The following is a 27,362-nucleotide window of genomic DNA, read 5'->3' as shown; positions in this document are numbered from 1 at the left end:
GGACACAATGCCCTGCATGCATTCTTAAAATTGTTTACAGTGAAAAGAATCCCTTCCAAAGGAGTTCGCACCTTTCAATGCAGCATGCAAAATATTTAGTCAATTCCAGAAGGGAATACCATATAGAAAGAATTTTTTTTTTGGTTCTACTTTTATGCTACAGTTGATCTTTAAAAGGTAGAAAGCTTTGAATTCAAGAACTTTGCAAGAGTTCCTCCTGAGAAAAAAGCCTTGGCTTTACCTCCTGTTCAAAATCAGCTACAGAAATATCAAATATTTGCCATAGTTAAGATTGATATTCCTATTACTGGCTACTGCAAGCTTTGTAAATGTAATGTGAAAATGAAAATTATTTAATTGTTGAAATGTCAAAACCTGTTCACATTTCTGGAGATTTCTCACATTCTATTTAGATTTTCCTGGAGGTTTAGGCTGACTGAAATGAAGGATTAGGGAGTTTTAGGGAGGTGGAGGGGTTCCAAAGTGAATCAAAGATCTATTAAAAAAAGAAAACTTTAAAAAGTCACATAGCCCTACTCAGAAGAATGGAAAAAATGTTTTCAGCTCAAAATATTACATTTAAGAATTTAACATCATTGGGATGCAAAGAACAATATCTTTAATACCATGATTCTGAGGCATAGCTTGGAAGGTTGAAGTGTATTTAGAATTAAAGGTGTAGCAACATGAACAGGCACGGTCTAGCATCAATTACTTGACTGTGCTCTTAGAAGTTGCTATAGACTCTCATGCCATCACATATCCTGGAAAAAAATTACTCTTCATTGGTGGCATCTTGGATTTCTCAGGGTTTCTGAGTTTTTCTGATATTTTTAAGAGTGAAATTTAGCATTTCTCAAAGATGCTAATGCCTCTGCAGCATTTTTGTCTCTCTTAAACACAGCTCAGGGTACCAAGGCTGGCAAGGGACAAGAGCCATCTCCCCAGTGCGTTCCTCGAAACACTGGAACCAGCAATCAGATCCCCAGCCTTGAGGTATGTCGAGAGTTAACTCCCCTTTTAAGAAGGGTGTGATTAGTAGCTGGAAATCTGCCTGACTTTAGTACATCTGAGGATGCCATTGCAATTTTCAGATATAAAATAATTAGCTGATGATATGAGCTGACAGCTAATACATCTACAGTAAACACAAAAAAAATTATTTCCAAGCGGATGTAAGGGAACGTGTTCTGTTTCCAGACTGTTGGATATGGTCTGTGTAAGGAGCGAGGGCTCGATACCAGATGCTGGATGTTCTACAAGCTTATTCTGCAGATGTCTGCAGCCTGAGAAAATCAACTGTGCTTTGAATAACACTCCCAGTAAAAGCATCTTCTTGTCAGAGTTGCTGTATGATATAGGATATGGATCCCACACAAGTGGATGAACTGATTTTAAATAATACCATCTGACAATGGGAGAAAAAACTCTCAGTAGGTCTGACAAAGTCCTGGAAAGGCTGTTAGCCTTGGGAAATAAAATCCAGCCCTCTGACAGAGACTACCCGTCCTTCTTTCGTTTGATCAAATGGAAACCCAAATTTAATGATTGCTTCCGAAGTTCCGGAGGCAAAGTTTCAACAGCACTTAAATGCTGCTACCAAGGAGTCCCTGTCCCTGCCCCTCACATGTGCCACTCAAAAGCAGAGTGTGGAGAAGATGTTAAGGAATTATCTGAGAATAAAATATATGTGTCAGTAGATTTTTTTGTATGGCCACTTTGCATTGCTTTCTTGCCATTGCTCTTGTAGAAATGTCTTTTAGCACACCAGGAGTGCAGCACACAGGATACAGACACCAAAGAAGATACTGTGTCCTTCCTTATGCCAGAGAAATGACAAAACCCTGCCACTACCTGCATCAAAAAGTTAAAAGAGCTACATCTGAATGCATAAACCCACATGTTCATCTGTGGCCCCCTAGTTGACCAAGATCTTCCTGAATTCACATAAATTATTACCCAAAATTTCCTCTTTATGCAAACTCAGTGTTTTTGCTAGTGGTAGTATTACAGTCTAGTCCTCTGTCAAAATTTAGGTCCAGTTCTAGATGTACTTTGTCAAGCCAAAGTGGCAGCAATGACTAACTTTTGTCATGTTTTAAAGTTATTTTAATGCAAATCCCATTGCAGATTATTAGAAGACTTGAATGCTGATTACAAGAATGTCTGTAAGAATAAACTCTGCACAGGCATTCCATAAGGACTTTATGTAAGGCAACTATATGAAAATGAGAACTGCTACTGTTTTTCCTGATTTTCCAAATTAAAAGAACCTTTTCTGACTCATTTAATAAAAGTGTATACCTGACTAGGTATCGTCAATTTTTACAAAGATGGGAGAATAGAAAGAAAGAAGAGAGGAGATAAAACTGAAAGTTTGAGGGGCTAAAGATCCAAATGGAATCATGCTGCTCTGGGTTGAGTGAATAAACTATGGCAGCATGTTACCTGTGCTGTTCTGTAGGAACGTTGTGGGTCCTTTTTCTGGCAGACTGGGAATGGATGCCTCTCCCATTTTGCTACATGCAGAGCTTAACTGTATTTTACCATTTCAACAGACACTTAGGATGCTTAAATCTTGCTGCTCCTGGTTCTTTTGCTGCAGCAGATGTGTGAAGCGCCCCCCAAGTGCAATTTTGTACAGCAGCCAGATCATATTCTTATGGAAGAATACAGCAAGCAACACTATTGATAAAATAAACCACAGCAACTGAGACAAAATGAAAGACAGAAAACCCTGTTCCTTATGTACATAAAACATCTATTCCAGGAAATACCAGCAGCTACAGATTACAGAAAGTGCAGAAGCTGGAAAGTCCAATTATATGCTACCTAGATTTTTAAACAGTTTTTAGAAATCTGAGATGGTTTATCATCTATTTGCTTTATAAAACCTCTTCTATTTCTACCCCACCTGCCATTTGAATATCTGAAATGGGAAACTTCAGTGCAGGATCACAGGATCCTTGTTTACAGTGAAAAGAAAAACTGGTTGTTAAACCAGAAAAGTTTTAGGGCCTTCCAGAGATCTCTAGTTTGACTCTGCTCAAAAGAGGTTCAGTTAGATCAAGTGGTTCAGCACCTTGACCAACCAAGTCTGGAATACCTCCAAAGATGGAGACTTCCTCAGCCTCTCTGACCAACCGGTTTCAATCTTTGATCAGAACTGATTTTTTCCTATTAGGCATCAGTTCAAATTCTGTCCTTTACCATGCACATCCAAGAAGGGTCTGGCTCCACTTCCTCCTGTCATTACTTGCAATGAAATTTCCCTTTTACCTCCTCTTTTTCAGGCTGAGCAAGCTTTTGCCTCTCAGTCTTTCATCATATGTACCCCCGATATTTCTTGGTGACCCTCTGCTTCAGTATTTCAAAGTCCTTCTTGTGCTTGGGAGCACAAAACTGGCCACAGATTCCAAATGTGGTGTCACAAGTGCCAGATAATGGGGAATCATTGTTTCCCTTGACCTGCTGGTAACCCCTGCTGACACAGCCCAGCACGTGGCTGCCCCACAAGCTATTCCCTTGCATGGGGTTACAGCATCCACATTTACTATTGCTGACCTTCGTGTCAGCCCATTTCTCCAGCCTGTCAACAAGGTCCTTGTGAATGCCAGGCCTGCTTTCCACACATTTCACTGCTCTGGATCATGACTCAGTATTTATCTGCCATGCTATGAATTACTGCTTTTATTTAGTTTATAAGATCCAGCAGCTAATCATGTCTGAGTTTAATGCATAAAGAGAATCACAGAATGGTTTGGGTTGAAAGGGAACTTTAAGATCATCTGGTTCCGACCCCCTGCCATGGGCAGAGATATCGTCCACTAGACCAGGTGGCTCAGAGCAGCATCCAACCTGGCCTTGGACACTGCCAGGGATGGGGACAACTTCTCTGGGCAACCTGTGCCAGTGTATCACCACCTTCACAGTAAAGAACTTTTTTTCCCCATATCTAATCTTAACCTCCCCTCTGTCAGTTAATGCTTCAAGAAAATGCAGTACAAGGGGAGGTAACCACTCTGGTTCTGAAATGTCTTGTGCTCGCTTTAGTTCCTTCCTGTTAGTTTGTATGGAAAGCTGATGAAAGTAAAATCACATTAACCTGCATACCGAGTATTCTTCATTGAACTTCTGTTCTTATTCTTACTCTCAGTACTAAAATCACATCCCCTATTAAAAAAATCTGCCATAGGACCCTATTTTAGGGATAGTTTGCCAGGTTACAAGTCTAGCTTGTAGGTACAAGTCCTATCAGAATGAGCTTTAAAACAAAAAATGCTTGTATTTCTCATTCCCTAGGAAACAATGTGTTTACTATTGGATTACCATAGTGACCTTCACCTTAGCAACAGATCCTCTGACCTTCCTCATGAGATCTGAACCCGAGTGTGAATGTAGGTGGGAAGGTTTGGTCTCTCGTGGCTTTGCAAATATGAACAAAAAATGACAACATTTGACCTTAGTATCTGGGTAATAGGTAATCAAATCTTGTGAAATGCTGGATTTTGGTCTGGAATTTACTCAGAGGAAGACGACAATATGAAGATAGAGACTATTGAGCAAATCAAGTGATTCTCCTTTTTTTGCTTAAGTGCCTATGACAAAGGTTCATTAAATCCTCTCTGAATTCAATCAAATACTAAGGTTCACAAAACACTATGTAATTTCAATCAAATATCATGAGCAATATAGCCCAGGAACCAAACTGACCTCTTTATTTCTGAGGAAAAAAACCGCACTAGTCCTGCCTAATCCTGTGGTCAGATGGAAAAACAAAAAACAAAATGCCACACCAAAAATAAAAGCAGAAAAAGAAGAATTAAATATAAAAATGGAGGAAAGAAGAATTAATATGCAAAAGGAGGGACAGAACAAATCTCTGTTTTGCCCAGGTTCCAACAGTAGCAAGGCATGATCAGTATAACTTGAAGACAATAATGATATTTATGATAATTATTTTCCTCAATAGTCATACAGCACCCAGTGATCTGTGGCTCAAGCGCTTCTTTAACCAAATACAACATCTTTGTATTTAATAACCCTCTATAGATTTTTCCCCCCTTTAAGTGGTGCAATTCAATAGATCTGAGCTCATTTTGGCTATGTTTAGCTGGAGTGCAGCCTGAAAACTACTTCCAATGCTCTTCTATGTTGTCTGTGTGCTGCAGACTGGCTGGAGAGGCTATGATGACACACAGCTTGCTCAGTCTGCTATTAGAGGGCAAATGCCAGTTTGAAAGGAAAGGATTCTCAGTCATTTTGTAGGAGGTATTTGCAGGGCTAACCCATGGGCCTGATTCAAACCAGGTTTTATTCCTGGCTGGAGTCTAATACTGAGAACGTCAGTGTTATTCCCTTAGTGAATAAACAGAGTAAGGAGAGGGAAAAGGGCTCCTCTGCTATACCTGTGATGTCTGGAAACAGCAGATAAATGAACTTTCAGATAAATGAGCCTGGCACTGCCTTAGGCTGAGGGGCTTGCATCAGCCTCCTATGGATGAAGCAGAAAAAATATCCTTTCCTTAATATTGGCTTGTGACTGCTCTCCCCTCTTTGTTAAACACAGGACCTTGCCTGTTACACCTCAGACCCCTCTTTTCTTTAGCGGCTGAAACAGAAGAACACCCTCAACTCCCCTCTTCTGCATGCCATAGAGAGCCTTCCTCTATTGTCTTCATTTGTTAGAACATATTATTTTCTTCCACAGAAAGCTTCTTGTGATTTAAATCTTAAATGGAAGGAAAGAAAAATTCAGGAGCACACTGAAGCTTGGTCACACAGTGGCTGACAACCCAAGATGCTCCTGCCTATGGAGTTTTCCAGGTGGGAGTGAGAGAAGCAAGTGGCTGTGAAGATTTCTTCCCAAAATATGGGGTCTATGTGCCAAGATTCAGTCTCACTCTTCACAACAGTGTCAGAAAATCTCTTCCTTGCAACAAATAAGAAGTGGGAATAGTACAGAGTAATACTGTGCTTGAAATTCTTACATCGTTTTAACTTGTGTTACAACTCCATGGGTTTTTGAGTTTTGTGAATCCTGTGCAAAACAGCCTTGAAAATGGTTTTATGCTAGTGATGAATTCCTTCTGAAAAATTTAAGATGACAGAACTCTTCTCAGTGTAGACCTGCTTAACATTTTACCGTTAGAAATTTGCTACACAAAGGTTCAAAGATCTGAAAAAAAAGACTTCCTCCTCGAAGTATCTGAGTTACAACCTGTCTTGTAGACAAGATTTGCATTATTGCATCTCTACACAACCCCAAAAATACAAATCGCTATCAGCACAAATTTGTTTAATTACTTTAAATTGCAACTGGAGTTTCAATAATCTTCTACCAATGGGACCTTTGTCAGACTTCAGCATCAATCCTTGTTCCCAATTCTCCGAAGTTTACATAAAAAATAACTCTGTTGAGAGTACCAATACAGTGTGATTAGTATATCTAACACGTTAAACACACCAAAATACACTCAGAAGAAGAATGTTTTGTTAGTCTTGTATTTGGCTCCTAATCAAATGCTCCTTGGAAATACTGTTTATAAGCATGTGCATCTACATTTAATCACAGATATAAATAATATATATATAAAGTTTCCTTCCAAAATTTAAGTTAAAACACAATCACTTGGGTGCCAAAAATACAACAACCCTGAATCTTCCTCTTCCTCAGAGAAAGAAAACAGTGGCAAAAAAATACTCAAAGAACCAAAAGACAGAAAAGCAAATTACACCTTGCCCTCCCAGCAAAGCTGCCTAAATTTGCAGTATGAGCAACATTCACTAAAATGCTCAAAAACCCCAGGACTGAAGACCCAAACAAGTAGGCCACTTTATGTAACCATAGCAAGCAACCCCAATGTGAGAAAAAGCCAACAATCTTAGATTTAGCAGCGTAAAAAGTCTATTGATAGTGGCTGTAACAAGAAATGTTTTCCACTCAAGAGCTTTTTCCCATTCCAAAGAGAATGACACAACATTTACAGCCATATCTGTTTATTTTCTATTTACTTTTAACCAATTCAACCATTGCCCAAGAGAAACAGTGCTTTCCCACTATCCTAAACATTCCCAAACAACATGTAATCAGAGATATCATTAGTACCAGCAGGCTTATTTTTATACCAAATAATGCTTACGAATACTTTGATGTCAAGACAGCAAATTTAGAGTTGAGTTGCTACCAGTTGTGCTCTCTTTGCACTCACCTGGAAACACTGGGTGGACTGATGCAGTGGAATTAATTCCTTCTATATTTGCACTCCTAACTTCCATTTTGCAGTATTGAAAGAAAAAACCCCACTGCCTAGAGAATAAAGGGTTTTATGGTAATTGATGTTTCATCTAAGTTCTTTTTAATCTTGGCATCTATGTATAGCACAAGCAAGCACAGAGGGAGCTGGTGTGATCTTAAATTCTATTATGTATCATCATTACAGGGTTTTTTTTGTATCATCAAGGTCCCAGAGCACACACAGATCTTGAGTCTCCAAAGAGAACCATCCCAGAGGCACTTGAAGTACTTTTCTTAACATCTGATGAACTACACTTAAAAGTAACTTAGATGTTTCTAGGAATAATAAAAAAACAATTTAAAAAAAACCCAACTTTTTTTTTCCTCTGATCTAGAAATGAACTTGTCCCTGGATTGTTTCTCTCTCATTTCTGAGTACAGAAGCCAGCCTACGTTACTGGGATGCTTAAACTTTTAGGCAGGTACCACTAAGTGAAATTCAGCCCATCTTGTGGAAGTGATGAACTGAGCTCTCAAAACAGTTTAAGGGGGTGGGAAAATGAGATCCTGGTCTTGTTTTCATCACTGTACCAGGAATCTCATGTCCTCGGGCAGGAACTTTCCCATTCCTCTTTGCGTACATTATTTAGCCACTATAAATCCCTTTTCTAATCTTACTTGGCCAGGACTCACAGGTGAGGATGATACTTAGGTTTCCATTTAGGGCTGCAATTATTTAGTCCACAAAGAATGTAAGATTTAAGGGGTTTAATGGCATGGCTTGTCTTTCCATATCCTGCCACTGGCATTCCTTTGCCTATATTTGACAATGTTTGGTAAAGAACAGCAGAAAAACCCCACAGGGATTACACTATCAAATCTTCCCCAAGGAGGCATTCTTTCATAAGATGTAGCTGTTAAAATGAAAGAAGGTTTCAGGTTAATAAACTGTGATTCTAAAAATTACTAGTTTATTAGATTTGGGCACAATATTATGAGATAACAGAAGCCAGCACGCAACTAAATCCAAAGATTCTGTCCCAAAATAGAGATTCTGTCATTAGGAATCTGATATCAGCAAGGAAGTAAAAAATAATTATTTGAGAAGAAAAATAGGTATATCATCAAAATTAGAGAGCAAAAGAGACACGCACCAAGAATCAATGCTTAGCAAAAGAAAATTTCTTGGTTTGTCTTCCAGCGTGCAGTTTCTATTAAGTGAGTGTTGTCTCTACTTTCCATATGCGCTTTAAATAAAATTTCAGTTTGTTACTGATACACCCTGCAGGATCACCCTAAAGAGTAATAAGCCCCCTACCTCCCCACACTTACACTGGCATAATTTTGGCCAGTGAAATGAGCACAGTGGTACTAAAAGGTCTCAGAGCTCTTCCTAAATCAATTCCTGCTTATTTTCTCTGTACATCTTTTCCAAATTAGTACAATGAATTTGAGTACTTCAACACCATCTTTCAGATCCATCCTGAACAGAAGAGCTCACAGTTGTTTACTTCTGATTTGTGCCCTCCAATTTTCACTCTCTCAATTAAAAGACCCCAAGCCCATGCCCTGTGTCCAAGGGCGATCACCACAGAGCAACCTCTGTCTGCTAATGCTCTCCTAAGAGAGTGGCCGCATCCAAACCATGTGGTGGGGAGAGCTCCTGGCCTCTGCTGACTCCCAGGAGGTCACAGTCATAGAATATTTTGGGTTGGAAGGGACCTTTAAAGACCACTTAGTCCCTCTGCCCTGCAGTGAACAGGGACATTTTCCAGCAGATCAGATTGCTCTGTCCAGCCTCACACTGAATGTTTCTGGGAAGCCTGTGCCAATGCCTCACCACCCTCATTACAAAGAACTTCCTTTTGTCTCATCTAAATCAACCCTCCTTTAATTTAAAGCCATTCCCCCTTGTCCTGGCACTCCCAAAGTCCCTCTCCAGCTCTCCTGAAGCCCCTTTAGGCACAAGAAGGGGCTCTAAGGTCTCCCTGGAGCCTTCTCTTCTCCAGGCTGGACACCCCCAGCTCTCCCAGCCTGACTCCACAGGAAAGGTGCTCCAGCCCTCTGAGCATCTTCATGGTCTCCTCTGGAATTGCTCCAACAGGTCCTTGTTCTCCTGTGTTGAGGACACCAGAGCTGGACATTGTTTGGGACAACGTGACCTGGCTCAGGTCAAAGTGTGATCACTCAAAAGCTGATGATGATACTCCAGCAGGAAGGAATCTTCTTGGTCACTGTCTAGTTTAATAACATATCCCAAGTCCACCTTATTTCTGACAAATAGAGTGAACTCCCAGAGCACGATTCCTTGTACCCCAAGGAGCAGTTTGGTGTGTTCAGGAGTCTTGTGCAAATACAAATTAATTGTGTCTCAACAAAGACAAAATTAAACAGGAGTAATTAAAAAAAAAATGTAAAAAATATATGTAGTTTTTTACACTACATTTTCCACATACACTTCATCACAATCTACTGTATTTTACACAGGGCCCATTGCATTGCTGTGAGCTTTAGAGATTTCCCACTAAGACAAGAATACTGGTGAGCAGCACTAAAAAAAATGACATCCACAATGAACTTCCTTGAACAAAAATAGGTATCTGTCGTTTTTAAATACCTAATGCAATTCATAGGACAACAGACCTTAAATCATAGAATCATAGAATCACAGGATAGTTTGTGTTAGAAGGGACCTCAAAGACCTAGTTTCAACCCCACAGCAAAAGAACCAGAAAGTAGAAATTTAACTTAGTTTTTACCATTTTGCTGGCTTCAAGCCTGCTTTAAGGTAGTCTATTCTTGTAGGGAAGTTATTTTCCCTCCACTGTTTATTCAAACTTGCAATGTACTATGAAAGCATTATGGTAGCTACTGCAACTGAATTATTGCCATATAACATGTGAGCGTTGGAAATATATCCCTAAACTAGCAGTCAGAGTGACAGATGAATGGTGTTTCTCCTAATCCTATGGGAACAGAAGTGAAACAGAGCACTCACAGCGTGATGCTCTATGCATTCCTTTGTGTGCCAGTCCAGACTTCTGATGGGAAGACTTTTTCTTGGTGGGGGGGGGGCATTAAAGCTTTAAAACAAATCATTAAAAATGGGTATTTACAGAATGAGAGAGAAGCTAGCTTTGCAATGATGTTGACTGAAGTTTTTAAATAGCTACACTTGATTTAATGACTTGACATGGAGAATCTGATGGTGGTTCCCACAGAAAAAAACCAGCAGAAGTGGAGTTACCACTCACAAAATCACAGCCAAACCTGCAATTGGTTTAACTATGGTCAGGAACCTGAGAGGTTCAGAGAAGCAACATAAGGACACAAGCACCCAAAACTCCATCTCTACTCAAACCACAAAATAAGGAAAAATTAAAAGATTTTAAATGAACAGGGGCCTTTTTGCCACACCAATTCAGCCATACCCCACAGGAATACCACCTCTCCTCTCTAAATGATTTTTAAGAGACGGAGGAAAGCCAAATTGCCATCCTCTTGCAGGGTGTCAGTTATTGTGGATTCTGTCATAGGCAAAGGAAGGGAAATCAAATTTCAGAGCACCACCAGCTCTGGATATTCCACAGCCCAACATGTGCAATAAAAAGAGTGTGGGCAGATTGCTATTGCATTTGTTATTCTCAAGAGACTGGCACACATTATGAAGACAAGTTCTATGATCCATCTCTCCCTCACATGCACAGTTCAGTTATATCCAGGAATGAGAATCATTTATTCCATCTATAAATGCTCTTACTTTGAGGAGCAGCGTTTCACTGGTGCTCCACTGCTGTCTCATGAGAGCAGGATAGGAACTGGTATGAAGTGAGACAGAGGTGCTGTTGCAGTTTTTATCTTCTTTTGATTTTGCTAATACAGTTGGCTGGTTTGCCATCACATAATGTTATTATTACCGTTTTTATAAAAAGTCATCTTATAACAGTGTATTGATAGTACAACCATGTGTTATGACAAAGTAGTGTGAATTTTTTCTGAATTTCTGCCCTGTATTTGAAGAGTATTCCACCCTGGACCAATGTCCCTTTGCACATTGCTGGTCTTACTGTTCCAGAGACAGCCCCTTTGCTTCAAATTAAAACCATGGGATACACCAGTAAATTCTATAGACAATCCTAGAAGAGTGTCTTTTCCTTTTAATATGACAGTGTTGGTGGGTGTATTTAAGCCAAAGAAGTGCGGAATTGTTTGTTCCCCTTTCGTAATGTCCCAAAGTGCCCCAGAGCTTTCCTGACTTCTCTGTGGTGCAGATATGGAATGGACCTCAGAGCACTGCAGGCAATCACACGAAGGCTTAGCTTTAATTTTATGAAATGCTTTAAAAGGAATGAGTATAAAAAATATTTGCATTTTGTATCATAACTGAAACCATACTGCTAAACAATCACATCCTGTTTAGCCCATAATGACATCAGAAATATATGTTTATCATCTACTCTGGACAGCTCAGCATGATTTTGGCCCAAGGCAAAGTGAAACTGAAATTTACAGTTGTCCAAACCAAGATAACCACACATTTCTGAGGTAACTGATAGCTAAAAGGATACCTAAAATGCCTTTAGATTGCAGTTCATTATTTAAGTACACTAATTCCCTAAAAAACCCTGTTAAAATGTCTATTGGATTTCCTCCAGAATTTAGTGTGGATTAAACAATCTAATGAAAGAAAATGTGATACAGGAGATTAGCCCATCCACTAACAACTCTTCCTTTAGGAATGGATCGCATTTCCTACTGTCTTTGATTCCTTTCCACCCACCTCAAAGTGACAACAACATCTCAAACAAAACAAAGTTAAAAATATGTTAAACATTTTGAGTAGCATGTTTCAAACAGTCTTTCATGTTTTGTCATTACAGACTAATAAGAAAGAAAATAGATAATACTGGCTTCATACCTGTATACAGTTCATGAATGTATTCTAAAATAAGATCTTGATTTTTTTTTTTTTTTAACATGGAAACAGATCAAGAGTTCACAAAATGTAGTAAACTCAAGCAATAAAGAGAAGAATCACTTTTTATGTATAATACACACACACACTAGAGTTCATGAATTACCATGATAAAAACCAAAACATATGGTCAGATGAAAGGCAAATATTTGATTACAGACACACATTTCGTGACAGACAAACACAGATTCAGATTTGCCATTGTCTACAACAGAGAACTTCATACTTCTACCAACTTGTGTAGTTCTTTAGACCAGAAAAATACTATACTGGAACAACAGAAGAGACTGCAAAGTCAAGCACATAATCCATTCATTCAGAAGAATGCTGTTATCTATTTCTGTGTGTACAAGCTCAAAGGATTTGCCTGCCTTTATGCAAAACATAACATTTTGCATAAATAAATAAGAGGTTGAAGAAAAGAAACCACCAGTTTCCAAAATACAAACAGTGGTACAGGTACAGGTACAACTGCTCAATGACACAAGTTCTCAGCTGGGGGGAAATGGGACCTATTTCTAATGAAATTCTTAGAGAGAAGTGGTTCTTCATTAGGTTTTGATTTCTTCTCATTACAGGGCAGAAAGGAGCAGAAAGCAGATTGGGAATGCTGCAGTTCTGAAAAGAAGCTCCATTAAGGAGAAAGAAAGTAGAATTACAACTAGAACAGGATAAAAAATCCATTATTTCTTAGAATTTTCCTTGAAATACTGAAAGTAAAGTGAAGCCCTAATAGCCAAATATTAAATAAAGAAGTATTACCAAATACATGAGCCACCTCATCATTGAAAGGAAACTCAAACCAAAGCCCTCAGCTTCCAGCACTGAAAAGGTATAGAAATCACTCTACAAATACCAAATTTGACAACAGTCATGTCCACTCTGCAGATGTCTAAAAATGGATGGAAACTGGATCTTATACATGTCTGGAATTGTGAGTGTGCTCCCAGCAGTGTTTTTCCCTTGACATCTCATTGCCAACAGAAGACATGAGGAAGAATTGAGCAATGGAGCACAAGGAGCAGCCAAGGACTGTTCTCTGCATTCACTGTGGACCAGATTACCAAAAACAGGGCAGTCTTGCCCACCCACAGAAAATTTAGCCAAAAACACAGACTTCCATGCTAACACAGCTACACTGCTTCTTGATCTCACCTAGCTTTATGAGAGTGATGTGGCACTGCATTCTTGTAATGTAGACAGAATTTTTCATAACTGCATAGACCAGAAAATAGGACTCAAAAGGACAGAGAGAATAGTTTATACTCAAGCATGTTTGCACAGAATATTTTAATTTGATCTGTAAGCTGTGTTATATCAAGAGTACTCAAATGCTGTTGAAACAATTTGCTAAGGAGATAAATAATGAAAAAGGAAAATACTGTTATGAATAATGTGCATGGAAAGTTTATAAATAGAATTTTCTTTCAACAGGAAGGAAATACAAATACACAGCAGACAGAAAGATCCATAACTACCCTTCTGTAATCTTCCTTCTCAGCATGTGTGCTTAGATATCAGGAAACATTTGAAGGAATAGCAAAAATATGGAAATAGGATTTCTTTAGACCATCTGGGCAAAAGAAAAAACATGCAACAATGATTTAATATGCTGCATGAAAAAGGCATCAGACCAGCACGATGTATGAAATGTTTCACAGTTTTCTCTGCTGGGTATCAGTAAAAGAAAGGAATTACCTCCATCCGCTCCTGCTTGACATCATCAATCTCGTCATCTTCAAACATGGCCAAGAGCTCTCCAGTCTGGTCAATGGAGTTGAGAAAGTCTTGGGCCAGCTTCTGCCGCTTGTTGGTGTTATTGCTGAATTTGTCTTCACAAAGACAAGCAAAGAACAACAAACTTAACTTATTTGGTTTCTCCAAACATCAGTTGATGTCTCTCAGAGTGACATGTTTTAGAATCAGCACTGAGCAGAAAAGGCCTGTTCTTATTGTCCCCCTCACACAAGCTGTGCTACCTGAACAAGCTGATGTCACTGCTCTGCTGCAGTAATAGCAAAACATCATCTTTAGTATTTTTCAGTACATGCAAGTAGTTTTTCGTAATCTAGAGAAAACTAATCTGCTGCCCATATATCATTATTTCTCACCAAAGAATCCACAGTGGACACAGCTGTAGAGGAAACAACCCCTCTTTGGTAGGAAGAACTTGAGTCATAGAGCAGAATGTATTGAGGAAATGTTCTTCCTTGAACACATGCAGAACATCCTCATTACCTACATCCTCATTACCTACAGCCTCACACAAACCCTAACATGAGCATTAAGATGCATTCCAGAGGTGATGGACCACTGCTCTGCAGTAAAACCTGCAGAATGTTGGCAAGATGATCTCTGTTGTTCTAAACAGCAGAGTAGCTATAAAGGCATTAAATTCACAAAAGCAAATTAATGGCTTTAACTACCAAAGCCCACTAGAAAATACACTTTTTAATTCCAGGATAAACTCTATTTAGGAAGCATTTCATGAGCATCTAAAAAGCTTAGGAAAATCGTTTATTTGCTTTAAGTAGTGACACAAGCTAAAGTATTAAAACCCCAAAGCTGTCAGGTAAGAAGCTGTACTGCCAGATTGCTTACACACACGAAACACGAAAATAAAATGCGACAGGCAAATTAAATCTCAAATGAGCTGACAAAAACTTATTCACAGCTTGATGAAGTCAAAGCAAGAAGCACAATGTTTACCTAGCATCAGTGTGGATGCTCAGAGGAACCAAACACAAAGAATTCATTGTATGGGAAAAAAAAAAATAAAAGGCTCTGAGAAAGGAAATAAGTTAAATACAAAAAGTTGTGTATGGACATTGCTAGATGTTATAACAGTATGGTAAGGTTTAGATTTGCTATGATAAGTTTTAACTTTTTACAAGGAAATGTTAGTTCTAATATCAATATAAATCAACAAAACTTTAAACCAGGAAATTATATGGCATAAATTAATATATTTTAATTCAAAGAGCTTTTCCTTTAAATGCATTGGTTAAAAAATCTGTCACTTCCTCATGGAATGCAGAAACAAAAGTGTTTTCCATTATTTAAACTACAGATTCAAAGTATAAAAAGTTAAACCACACTGGAAAAAACCACCCAAGTCATATATTAGTGCTCAGTGACTTCAGATTATAAGGGGTTTTTTTTAAAAAATGATGTCAAAACCTTTTGATAATAATTTAATAAATGTCCATTCAATTGCAGGTGGTGCATTTAAAATACAGATGCTGAAATCAATAAGCCCTTTAATCAGCACCAGTTTCTTCAACAGAGCTCTGACATTAAACAGTCTTACTGTTCATCTGGATGGTAGATGCAAATATTCACAATATTTCAAATTGAAAAGCAGAGATTTTCAACAAAATTCCTTTAAGGAGATTGTTTTTGTGTCTCTGTCAAGCAAGACATTAATACTTTGCATTGAATTGTTCAGCACTTTTGCAAGACATCAAGCCTCTCCCAAATTAAGTAATTCCTTTTTTTTCTACCTTCAAGGAGGTCATCTTCTTCTATTCCTTTGACAATTTTAGATTTGTAGTCTCGAAAAAACATGTATTTAAGTAGCCTTCGAAGCTTCTTCTGTGAGAAAAAGAACACATTTATATTAATGACTATTACATAGTTATTTCTTATTTAATAAGTTTTGTAACACACAAACATAACAAACATGTAACACATTACTCAGTAAATATAACTTTTAATATATTTGTAATTTTAAATTCTGCAGAAAATTCATATATAGAAAGTACCTCAGTACAGTAGCAAATCTGTATCAAATATTTATTTGAGCTCCTTGGTAGTTTGCTGTGAGACAGAAATGAGTTTCACTTTCAGAAAGGAGAAATTCATCAATTGGACTTCTTTAGGGCACTCCAAAATGTTTGCTTAATTTGGAAACTGCCTAGAAATGCACATTTTCATGAACTTTGACTCCATATTAATTGCTGTTTAGAGTACAGTCTTACGGCCCATATCAGATAAAGAAACTGCAATTTATTTTCACGTTTTTAGTGGGGTTTAATTTTGAAATGGTTTTGGTCATTAGGTTTCACCTTTAGAATGAGGAAAGAAAAACAAAGAGTAAAGAAAATGGTGAGAGAAAAACAAAGGAAGAAAAGAAGATAAAGGAAGAATAAATAATGTAATTAAAAACAGCTGACAGTTTTTTAATTATTTTTAAATTTGAGGAGAGAAAATTAATTTTTTTCCCTTGTTGACCTGCTCTACTTACTATCCAGAGAAAACAAGGCCAGTCCTAAATTTGGGGATTGTAGTGGGATAAAGCACAGGAAAAATACTAGAAAATAAAATAAAGAGGATTTACAGACAGTCTAAATTACAAAACTGTAACAGCGACACCGTCAAATGTCACATCCACACCCTTCATAACCAGGGGGAAATCAGAATGATTGAGTTTTAATTAAAGGGATATAAAAGATAGGGATCAATATTTATAACTTATTAAGAAATTGTTTTGAGCTCTAAGGTACATTATCCACCCTAGAGCTTTGTGGAAAAAGAAATCAATTGATAATTGAAGCAACAGGAAATAAACAAATATTATTTCAGATATTATAGAATGATTATAATGTGCTCGATCAAATACAATTGCAGAGCAGCTATACTTTTAAATAAAGCTATTCATGATGATGGATTCCTTTACACAGGTTAAGAAAGCACTTGAAGACATAATAAGCAGCTGACTACATTAAATAAGAAATTTCTGGCTAATTACTGTACCTTATCTTTGCGCATTAAGAACAGGAGATCTTCAGCTGAGATGACTCGGGCTCCTCTCATCTGAGAAACTTCAGCTGCTTGCTGCAACTAAAATAAATGAATAAATTAGGATGGCTTTTTCAGTGTTAAAAACTTTATTCACTGGAGTTTGTTTCAAATGAATTCAGCTAATATTTTGCATGGTCATCCACAGCAAAATACAAGCTGTGCACTAAAACACAAGCTGGGACTCTCAAAGGTGTCACTCACTCAACTCTTGCTCGCCAAGAAGTGAATAACAATTTTATGAAAAGCCTGAAAGACCTTTGACAAATCTCAAGCAAAAGCTTTTTTGTTTATATTTAAAATGACTGCTTTTAAAAAGTCCTACAGCCCTTTTCTTTTTTTTTTTTTCTTCTCTTAGCACAGAAAATGAACATATAATTCTCTCAGGCAATGTAAAAATGCCAAATTCTTGCCATAGCACTTTATCTGCAACTGTGGAAGGGTGGCCGATCCCTCTCCCAATTTTTTAGAATAACAAATATTAATTTTAAACAGCTTACCTAAGTATTTTTTGAAAGAAACTCTACCCTTACTTGACTTAGCATTAGTACAAACCAGATTCACATGAAGAACTTTTTTAGGCATGCTCTTATTTCATTTGGGAGAAAGAAAATTAACTGATAGGAACACCGACTCTATTAATGAAGAAATTGAAAAACTTTATTGAGCAGACCAGGCCATTCAGCTGTGGAAGTGATAAAGATGGGATTAAGCAAGGAATGACACAAAAATTGGTAAGAGGTGGCCAAAGGAGTGTGAAGTAATGGACTGCCCTCACATTCATTGTGACAGTGCCTCCAAAGGCCACAAATGCCTCAAATTGTACTGTAAAGACCAAAAATCTCTTTGTAAGGCACTAAGTACATCAGCTTTCAGTAGGTGCATGAAATTGTGGTATTTTATAAACAAATGGATCACACAAAACCAGAACAGGGTTAGAATCCTTGTAACCTGGGTTATCTGCACAGCTGATACTTATCAAAGTGCTGTGCTGATGAGGCTCAACCCAAATATACGAAAGGACTCAATGAGATTTGCTCCTTTCACCTCACGAGCCTTTCATTCAGGCATCAGGTGATCATGGAATCATAGAATGGGTTGGAAGGAAATTTTAAAGGTCATATAGTCCAATCCCCTGTAATGAGCAGGAACCTTCAACTAGACCAGGTTGCTCAGAGCCCCATCCAGTCTGACCTTTAATTTTTCCAGGGATGGGGATTTCACCACCTCTGTGGACAATCATTTTCAGTGTAAAACATAATGCTATATTGGCTGAGATAGAAGGGATGCTCCACAGCATGGAATGCACTTTACCCTCTAAATTAAAAAACATTGTCCAAAAAGCAAGATTTAATTTTTAAGGCTTTTTGCCCTTAGCCTAGTTAACTCTCTGATGGAAAACTGACAGTGAGCACAGCACAAAAGTCATCAAAAGAAGAGAAACCTTCAAAAATTCTTGATATTAAAATTCATACACATCTGTAACATGATCAATAAACAGCAATTTAACTTATGCTTGAATATCTTTATATTCTTCTTTAGAAATGCATTAATGCACCTGAAAATAATTTAAAGAAATCCTATCCTTCATACTCACACTAGCAATGGTTTCACTCAGTATCACTGGCTGAATAAGTATATTATTAATCTGAGCTCCCATGCTGCTATGACTTGAAATAGGCCTATTCAGAAGTTAAAAAGATCAACAAAAACAGTAGCTGTTTCTAATATCCAAAGAAGGGGAAAGGGGGGGGAAAAATTTTCATTTTGGCAAGTGTTCAGTGGGCAAAAGATTCAGTCCATAAATCATAATACTGGACTGCATTAATTTTTTTCCACACTAATCACATGCACACAAAACGTTAACTGTATCTCGTACGCACAATACAAAACAGCTGCATGAAGAGGTTCGGATTTTCCCCTTGGAACCCTCTCTTGGCCCTTGCAGTCACTGAGACCAGAGAGATTTCAGGAATTCAGAAGTCACAGTAACATAATCTCACTTGAAAAATGTAAGAATGTGAAAAACGATAGCTCTATTTTTTGGCATAAGCAAAACTGTTTCTTATTCTGATTAGTTTGAGGGCACACAAGCTACTTATGTTTCTAACTTAAAATATAAAGAGTTGGATAAAAAAAAAAATTACCAAGAACGAGCCAATATCCCTCTCTGGTGTAAATCCATTGCAGTTAATGGATTTATGCCAAGGCTGATTTTGGCCCCACTGAGCTTAAAAGTGTTAAAAAACCTGACCTTAGCATGGTGATAACACAACACAGCTTTCCCAAATATCATGTAAAACAATGGCAGAAATATCCAAAGGGAAAGCACACTCTAGTTCCTGAACACTCATAAGGATGATCTCTTGGCCCCTTCCAATCCAAACCATTCCATGACTGTCTAAGACATAAAGTTCAGCTATGTTAATTTCTGTGTGTAGCTGAAATACCTTTTTCTTACAAATGATAAGCACGTGACAATGACATTTATAGCAAAGATTGTGTTTGAGCTGCTTGCAGGCGCCTTGCAATGAAGGAAGGGAGAGCAAAGGCCAAATTCACGTCCCATTTGCATCTAAGTAAATCCTGAATAACACTGTTTACTTTAATGGAGTTATTCTGGGCTAAACATGAGATCAAAATCTGGAATAATATCCTCAGTTTCTACCAAAACAATGAAAACTTTATTCTCATATTGCCTCGACTTCTGCATCTATTTTATTTTAAGGAACGGACACACAGCATTTAATTTCTTTGGCTTAAAGAAAGCAAAGTACGAAAATAATTACTTCCTGTACAGTTATAAAATATGGATTATTTATCCAAACAGACCATAATGAGTTCTACATTGGTACACATATTTACCTGGGAAACCGGGGTATGCTCAGGTAAATATGTATCCAAGCAATTAAATAAAAATTACGTCCCACACAGCTGAGGCTGGGGGGAAGATGTATTTATAGTTTAACACACACATAATTGACTCATTCAAACCACAACGTGAGTGCTTTGCTATAATTAGTATTATAACAAACTGTCTTATTTGACCGTCCCAGAGTTGCCATTAATATGCAATAAGCCCTGATTCCTTAATTTCCAGAGCTGAAGGCCTTGTTGAGTCATTACGTGATGAAGGGGGATTTCAGGAAGCTGTGCCACAGAACCGATCCATCTCCGAGCACCCAGAGCATTTGTCATTCCAGAGAAGCCCTTCTCAGCTCCACAGCCCTGAAGTCAGGAGGTGCCTCACCCCTGGCTGCAGTGGGAGCACGGGGGCGTTTCACTCGGGAAGCAGCACTGCCCGTGACTCCAGATGATGGGTGGGATGTAAATGCTGCAGGAAGTTTTCATATATGAGGTTACCACATGGCGACGGAGCAGTTATGGCAAGAATTCCCCACCATCTCCCTTCTCCAAGCCTCAGCACCAGTCACAGAATTTGGGGCTGCAGTGTTCCAACATACTCGTCTTCTCCTAATTTTTTTTAGTTTTGAAGTTGTTAAGTCCACGTTACATAATATTATATTTGGGATGATATTGAAGAACAGCAAACAATCCAAATTACTCAGCTTTTTTAAGAAAAACAGGCTAAACTCCCTAATACCAGCAAACAATATTTGAGACCTCAGAGTCTGAATATATTTTTTTATTACAGCAGAATTATGAACCCCTAAAAGTGAAGTTTAAATAACGGAAGTGTTGAAATGATTTTAACTATAGGAGCGCAAATAGTTCTGTTAATAATTAGGAGTTTATGAAAAATAAGTGTATTTTACAATTTTTCCCATTACAAAGAAGGTAGTATATATAGTAACTGTATTTTAAAGCTTAAGAAGAAATGGCTGGGGAATAATATTTTAAAATGTAATCATGGGTTTAATGACTTTATGAAGTTAACTTTCTTGGCAGGATGAACTGAAGTATGTTAACAGTCACCTTACAGCTATTTTCTTTTTGCAACTTCTGCAAATTATAGATTTGTTGAAAGGAGTATTCATTCTCCTGTGACAGAAGCACAGTTACTTCAATGGGACTGTCTGCTTTTTTCTTTCTTCCATAATTATTTTTTCTTCCACTACCTCCAAAGTCAACAATCACTGATACTTCTTCTACAAAACCGTCTTGATGGACAAACAGACAAAAAGCTGGAAAACAAACATACTGTGTTGTGACATAATCCTTCCAGTTAAACTGCAGGACGGAGTTGGAGTGGTGATGTTTGCATGCCTTGGAACTGCTGGGAGCCAAGAATAATGCTGCAGGAGCTACGATTTTGTTTCCATTATACAAGAAAATTAGATCATAGTTCACCTGGGTGAATTTTTTTTCAGAGGCAGGAAGGTTGTTTTATTATTAAATATGCATTAAAATGTCCTATTTTCTCACCTTTTCCAGGTAAAAACGACGTAACTATAAAATTACCAAATAATATTCTGAGATAAGAGAATGTCGTGTAAATACATTGCACACAGAGCATCTCCATACTTTCATGAAGGCAACTAAATAGAAGAGGTTTTCACTTCAACCTTTCCATGTAGTATCTCACATGCTAATGCTAACACCTGAACTTCTCATTCTAACACACACAGAGGGAAAACACTGAATTTGTTTCCACAAGTCAGCACAGGGATGTGCGTGGAAGGTATCTTTTCAGCTTTATACCAGCTAGCGCTTGTATTTCAATGCCTTAGAAAGCCTCGAGCAGCCTTGAGAGGTAGCACGGGCGATCTAGCACTTTAGTAGCTCTAAAATCGGTACCTGTATCAGCTGCAGAGCAAATACCATCAGCAGAAGCAAAGAGGGAGAAATACAGCTCCCTGCTCACTCAATTCCCTGCAGTTAGAAGCTTTCAAATGAGACAGACAACCAGAGATGTTCACAGGAAAGGAGCTGAGCTGAGAGAGAGGGCGGAGCCTCCCCTCGACCATCTTTATTCGGAGAAGGGGAAAGGGGAGGACTGGGGGCGGACCCGGGGTGAGCGGCCAATCAGACACTGCTGAAGAGTCTGAGTTACATTTGGTTTTTGCCGCGCTTGGAACAAAGGAGCTCAGAGCACATGGGCAGGAGCATGTGTCTTTGGGAGGGGGAGGGGAAGCTCGGAACAGGCAGCAACAGATGTGCTTTATGCACTTAGCACATCCTGGGGAGATAATTACATTTTGGAGTCCATTAGAGCACTCCGACAGGTAATGATTCAAGATCACTGCACAAGGGTTAACCAGACTGACTGAATCATCACAAGCTGTCTAAACCAGAAAATGTCCATCTGCAGGTTAAAAGACAATCAATTTTCTTCTTATTAGGTATTTAGTTTCAAATGTAAGTATTTTTTTACTGAAGACCATTTAATATAACACCATTTGATTATGTGTGACCTCAAGAAGATGAAGCTCTGTGTCACATTTTGAGGCTTTAGAAAATCATGGAATCAGAATTGTTTAGGTTGGAAAACACCTTTAAGATCATCAAGTCCAACCACTCCCTCAGCACTGCAAGGCCACCACTAAACCATGTCCCCAAGGGCCACATCCACACATCTGTTAAATCCCTCCAGTGGCGGTCACTCCACCACTTCCCTGTGCAGCCCGTTCCAATGTTTGACCACCCTTTCACTGAACGAATTTTTCCCTAATATCCAATCTAAACCTACTTTGGCACAATTTGAGGCCATTTTCTCTTGTCCTATCACTTGCTATGTGGGAGAAGAGATCAATCCCCACCTGGCTTCAACGTCCTTTCAGGGAGCTGTAGAGTCTGATAAGAGGAGTTATCTTACGCTTAACATACAGTGAATCTCAGTCCATACAGATCATGAAAATAAGAAAATATGAGTTCATACCCCACAGTCCCTGGCATTTACTGAGAGCTTGTTTTCAAGGACATAATTTACTGTATTTGTCCCTTCATTAAAACCTTACTCTCAAGTCCCTGAAGCAAGATCAACTGCTTCACCTCATCTTCTCCTGATTTCCAGTTCAGGCAGCCCAGAGATCTGGAGTCTGCAGCCAGTTCCTTGTAGCTGAAGAATTACCTCAAAAACATCTTTGGCAATAAGCAGGTTACACAAGGACTCCCTCCCTCCACAGGCATAAAGAACACATTTACGGGTCCAATACTCAATAGTTTCAATGTCAGGGGCAACAAGCAGATGATACAGAATTAAGAACACAGAATGTTCCAGTCACGGGAGAAAACAGCCCTTCCTTCAGCTGCCTTCAGACTGAAATTGGGTGAAAGTCAGCCCCAGGAGCTCCAAAAAAAAGCCCCACACCTCAGCCTGCATGGTTTTTACCACACCACTGCTATCCAAGAGCCCTAGAGATCACTATGATGAAATGAATATATTTTCTTAATATTTCCATCTGTTAAAGTGAGCATTTAATATAAATCTAGACATCAGCATCTCTCTTCGTTGGACTCACACCTCACGTACTTTTTCAAATCATAGAAAAGGTCAGAGGGTTTTTCTCAGTTTGTTCTTTATGTTTTTAGCAACATATTCAGCACAATCAGAGTAGAAAAAATGCAACAAAAGAAGGTACACACTCATAGGGAAAAAACCATCAAAGGCAGAACATGGACAGCTTGTTTGAGTTGATGTTTTTCATGTTATGAACAAGATCTTTCTAAAAATACAAAAGAAAAAGAAGGAAAAAATCAGAAATATGTACAGAGCCTTTAGAAAACTACATGGAGTCAGCCTGTGTAATGGAATGGGCCAACAGGAAAATGCACCATGTTCCTGGGTTCTGTTACTTTCTGCATCTTTTGGAGAGAGAACGATTGCTTCAAAATTATATTAAAGAGTTTGCTAAGGAAAAAAGAATCTAAGTAAATAGTGAAAGTAATACCTCTATTTTGCAAAAGATGAGCTTGAAACAAAGTATTTTTTTTCTAAATCTCTTCTTTATAAATAATTTAAGCTTAACTTCTTAAATTACAGCTTGTTTTTCCATTTTCTGTCACACAGGGAAAAGAATTTAATGCATTTATGAACAATAACTACATTTCAACTTAAGCTTCAGGCATGACTTTTTCCTATTTTTCCTTCTTTCAATTCAAATTCCAAACTCAACATTTTGGACCAGCATTTTATAGCTGTAATTCTTCTACTCTCCAGGAAACAAAAGAAACCCTATTGCACACCTGACATTTATAGCAGGTAACACTGACCAAACTAAGTGAATTTATACCAACACCATTAAAACCATAAAGTCTCTTGGTACAGAAAAGTATTCAGACTCACTGAACTCAGTTTTAATGTGGTCAAATTATTCACTGGCTACATAGTGTTAATTCAAGATTTGGAGTGTCAGTGGGGATGGCCACTGCTGACGTTCTGTCCCACTGCTGGTGGTAACAGCAGGCAAGAAAACAAACTTGGAAACTTCTACTGCATCTATTATTATTACAAGGGAGGAAAAACAAGCTTGAAAAATATCATTCAAGTGGAAATGATGGAGTAGTGTTCTTTAGAATGAGCAAGAGACTGCAAAAAAAGCTTTGTGAAGTGTGAACTTTATAGATATGAAAGATTCATTAGCCAACCTGAAACTGAAAAATTCTCACAGCCAAAAGCCTTCCAACCTCTGCAAACAGATCTCCTCACTTCAGAAATGAGTGTAGATGTCCTCTGTCACTTACTGTCCCTATTCTAGGATTGCCAGGATATTCTAAATACTGAGATAAATGGTACCATTCCATTGTAGATCACTGACATAAAATTTTCCTGTATCTAAACTATATAAATTATGAAATTTTGGAGGAAATTATTGTAGAATCATTGAATAGTTGGACATGGACGGGACCTTTAAATGTCATCTAGTCCAAATTAAAATAAAACTAAGTAGATTTGGACTGAAACATTCCCAAGGGGCTGTTTCATTTTCACAGCAGTATCACTATAAATATTACAAGTGGAGAATCTTAACAATAACTACTATTTGCATCTAAGTTACATCTTGGAATGCCTTTATGCTACTAAATGTTACTTTTAAAAAATAAGAACATGCAAACTTTTTATCAATAAGTGCATTCAAATTTCTTTTAGTAAAGAAAAAATCAATTAGAATTTACTATTCTAAAGAACTGAAGATAATATTATTTTTTAGTATTTAGTTTATTAACTCAGATTTATTTCCTGTCCATCAGTTATTTCTATTTCTTTTCTTTCTCTAACATTACTGTGGCATGCAAAGCAGCAGAGGTTTACATTATCCCCCAGCTTCCTGTCCTTTAGTTTCAAATCCCAGAAGAAACCACCACTCACAATTATTCTTACACAGCTTCCAAGGCTGCAAGCAGAAAAACCCCTGTTCTCTGTTGATTGAGAGACCATCTAATATAAACAGGTTCCTTTCTCCCATTGCTGTTGAGAGCACCATTTGTTTAAATCATGTATCCTTACATTGCTCACAGAGGAAAATAATCATTGCCTTATATTAGTTTCACCAGAACACTAAATAAATACTCTTCCTTTCCATATGACAGCAAATTGGAATCAGGTGTCACTGTTTGAGACAGGGAAAATAAGACATGTATTTACCCACTCCAAGCCCAGAGATAAAGTGCTTTTAGAGGAAGCCTCAGGGTAATGAAGTATTGCTATGAAGAGCTGGCAACCATTAGGGCTCTGCATACAGGGGATCTTGACAGGCTGGAGAGATGGCCAGAGAGCAACTGTCTGAAATTCAACAAAGGCAAATGCAGGAAGGAGGAAAAACCCCTGGAACTGGTACAGGCTGGGACTGACCCTCTGGAAAGCAGCTCTGCACAGAAAGACCTGGGGGTCCTGGGGGACAACTAACTGTCCCTGAGCCATTGCGTGCACTGTGGCCAACGCCAATGGTGTTCTGGGGGCATCCGGAAGAGCATTCCCACCAGGTCAGGAAGGTGATCCTGCCCCTCTGCTTGGCCCCGGTGAGGGGCATCTGAAGTGCTGTATACAGTCCTCAGGAGCTCCTGTTGGGCTCCTCAGGACAGGAAAGACATGGAGCTCCTGGAGCAGAGCTGGCACAGGGTGACAAAGATGATGGAGGGACTGGAGCATCTCCCTGACAAGGAAAGGCTGAGGGAGCTGGGGCTGTTCAGCCTCAAGAGGAGACACAGCTGAGAGGGGCCCTCATCCCTGTCTGTTCCTGTCTGCAGGGAGGGCTTAGAGCAGGGCCCAGGCTCTGCTCCGTGGTGCAATGAAGGATAAAAACGTACTTTAAAAAATCAGATCTCAGAACATAAGCAAGACACTGCTTTGAAGATTTAGAGTTGGAGACAAAAGGAGAAAAAAAGGATTCAGGTTCAAACAAAAATACAAACATCAAAAATACAAAATACAAAAATAATAATTCTTCTCTTAGCTCTAGAAATTTTCACAGCCCTGGAGAGATATGCATCGTGTTCATGCTAGGAAATACCATGCTGGTTTATGGAAGACTTTGTATGTTAAAAGATTTTACCTGAAATGATTCACGTTGGTCTTTCTTTGAACTTTTTTTTTCTCATCTGCTCAAGTGCACACACCAACCAAGTGGGAGCTTCTCAGTCTGGATGGGAACTACAAGTAAATGCTGTAGGATCTCTCAGATTAAATAGTGAGACACATAAGAGATGTAAAGGACTATGGATTTAAATGGTTTTGGATGCCAGAGAGACCACACAGGTGTCTTGGCTTCAGGTACATTATATTGCCTTCAGAATTTTGATACTCAGGTGTCACCATGCAAGATGTATCCAAATTATCAGTAAAAAAAAAGTCAAAACCATTTAGTTTTAATACTTTTTCAACAACAAGATATGCAGTGTACATTGGAGAAAGGCTCATCCTGTCCTGTAATCTTTAATGTCAATGAGGATGAGGCATAATCAGAATGAACCTCAATACAGGCAGTTCTATGATTTTTTTCTCTTATATCAAGAAACCTCTTTCCAGGACATTTCAAAATGGTTCCAAAATCCTAAATCTGTAAGTACTTTCTTCCAAGAATCTTCTAATCCAACATAAAGGAAAAAATAGAGGGAAAACAATAGTCCTAGTCCAAGGCATACCCACTTCCCTGTAAAAATGAGGAAAGGAAGTCCAAATTTTTCTAAGTATGTGTTGCTTTGCTGTATTTTCTTACACATTGGTATGAATTATAATTCTCAGAGCTTAAAAAAAAAACAACAAACAAGGTAAATTGTACAGGTAATAGCATGGATGTGACAGATTTTGTCTTGGGAAAATCAAAGAAAGCAAAAAGGAGGGAGCTTTGCTCAGAGAGAGAAAAGAAAGCACCATGAAGGAGCATAAGTGTAAAATCCGAACAGATATTTGTGTCTGAAAAAGGCCCCGATTTCCTAACTCCTATTTAATGT

The 27,362-nt window shown here is 38.3% G+C and overlaps 1 protein-coding gene across 4 annotated transcripts in view; it reads right to left on the bottom strand.

The window, feature by feature from the left end:
- SUPT3H (SPT3 homolog, SAGA and STAGA complex component) overlaps positions 1-27,362 on the bottom strand; it is a 257,799-nt gene that overhangs the window by 68,213 nt on the left and 162,224 nt on the right. For all 4 annotated transcript variants that reach the window (XM_039568417.1, XM_039568418.1, XM_039568415.1 and 1 more), the window contains exons 4-6: positions 16,968-17,054; positions 15,716-15,806; positions 13,911-14,044 (exon numbers count right to left, since the gene is read on the bottom strand). In XM_039568417.1, the coding sequence (XP_039424351.1) occupies positions 13,911-14,044; positions 15,716-15,806; positions 16,968-17,054 (312 nt within the window). The remainder of the gene's footprint in view (positions 1-13,910; positions 14,045-15,715; positions 15,807-16,967; positions 17,055-27,362) is intronic.

This window comes from Corvus cornix, chromosome 3 (genome assembly GCF_000738735.6).
Source record: "Corvus cornix cornix isolate S_Up_H32 chromosome 3, ASM73873v5, whole genome shotgun sequence".
Taxonomy (NCBI): domain Eukaryota; kingdom Metazoa; phylum Chordata; class Aves; order Passeriformes; family Corvidae; genus Corvus; species Corvus cornix.
The sequence above is the reverse complement of the archived record's forward strand: the minus strand, read 5'-3'. Positions and strand labels throughout refer to the sequence as shown.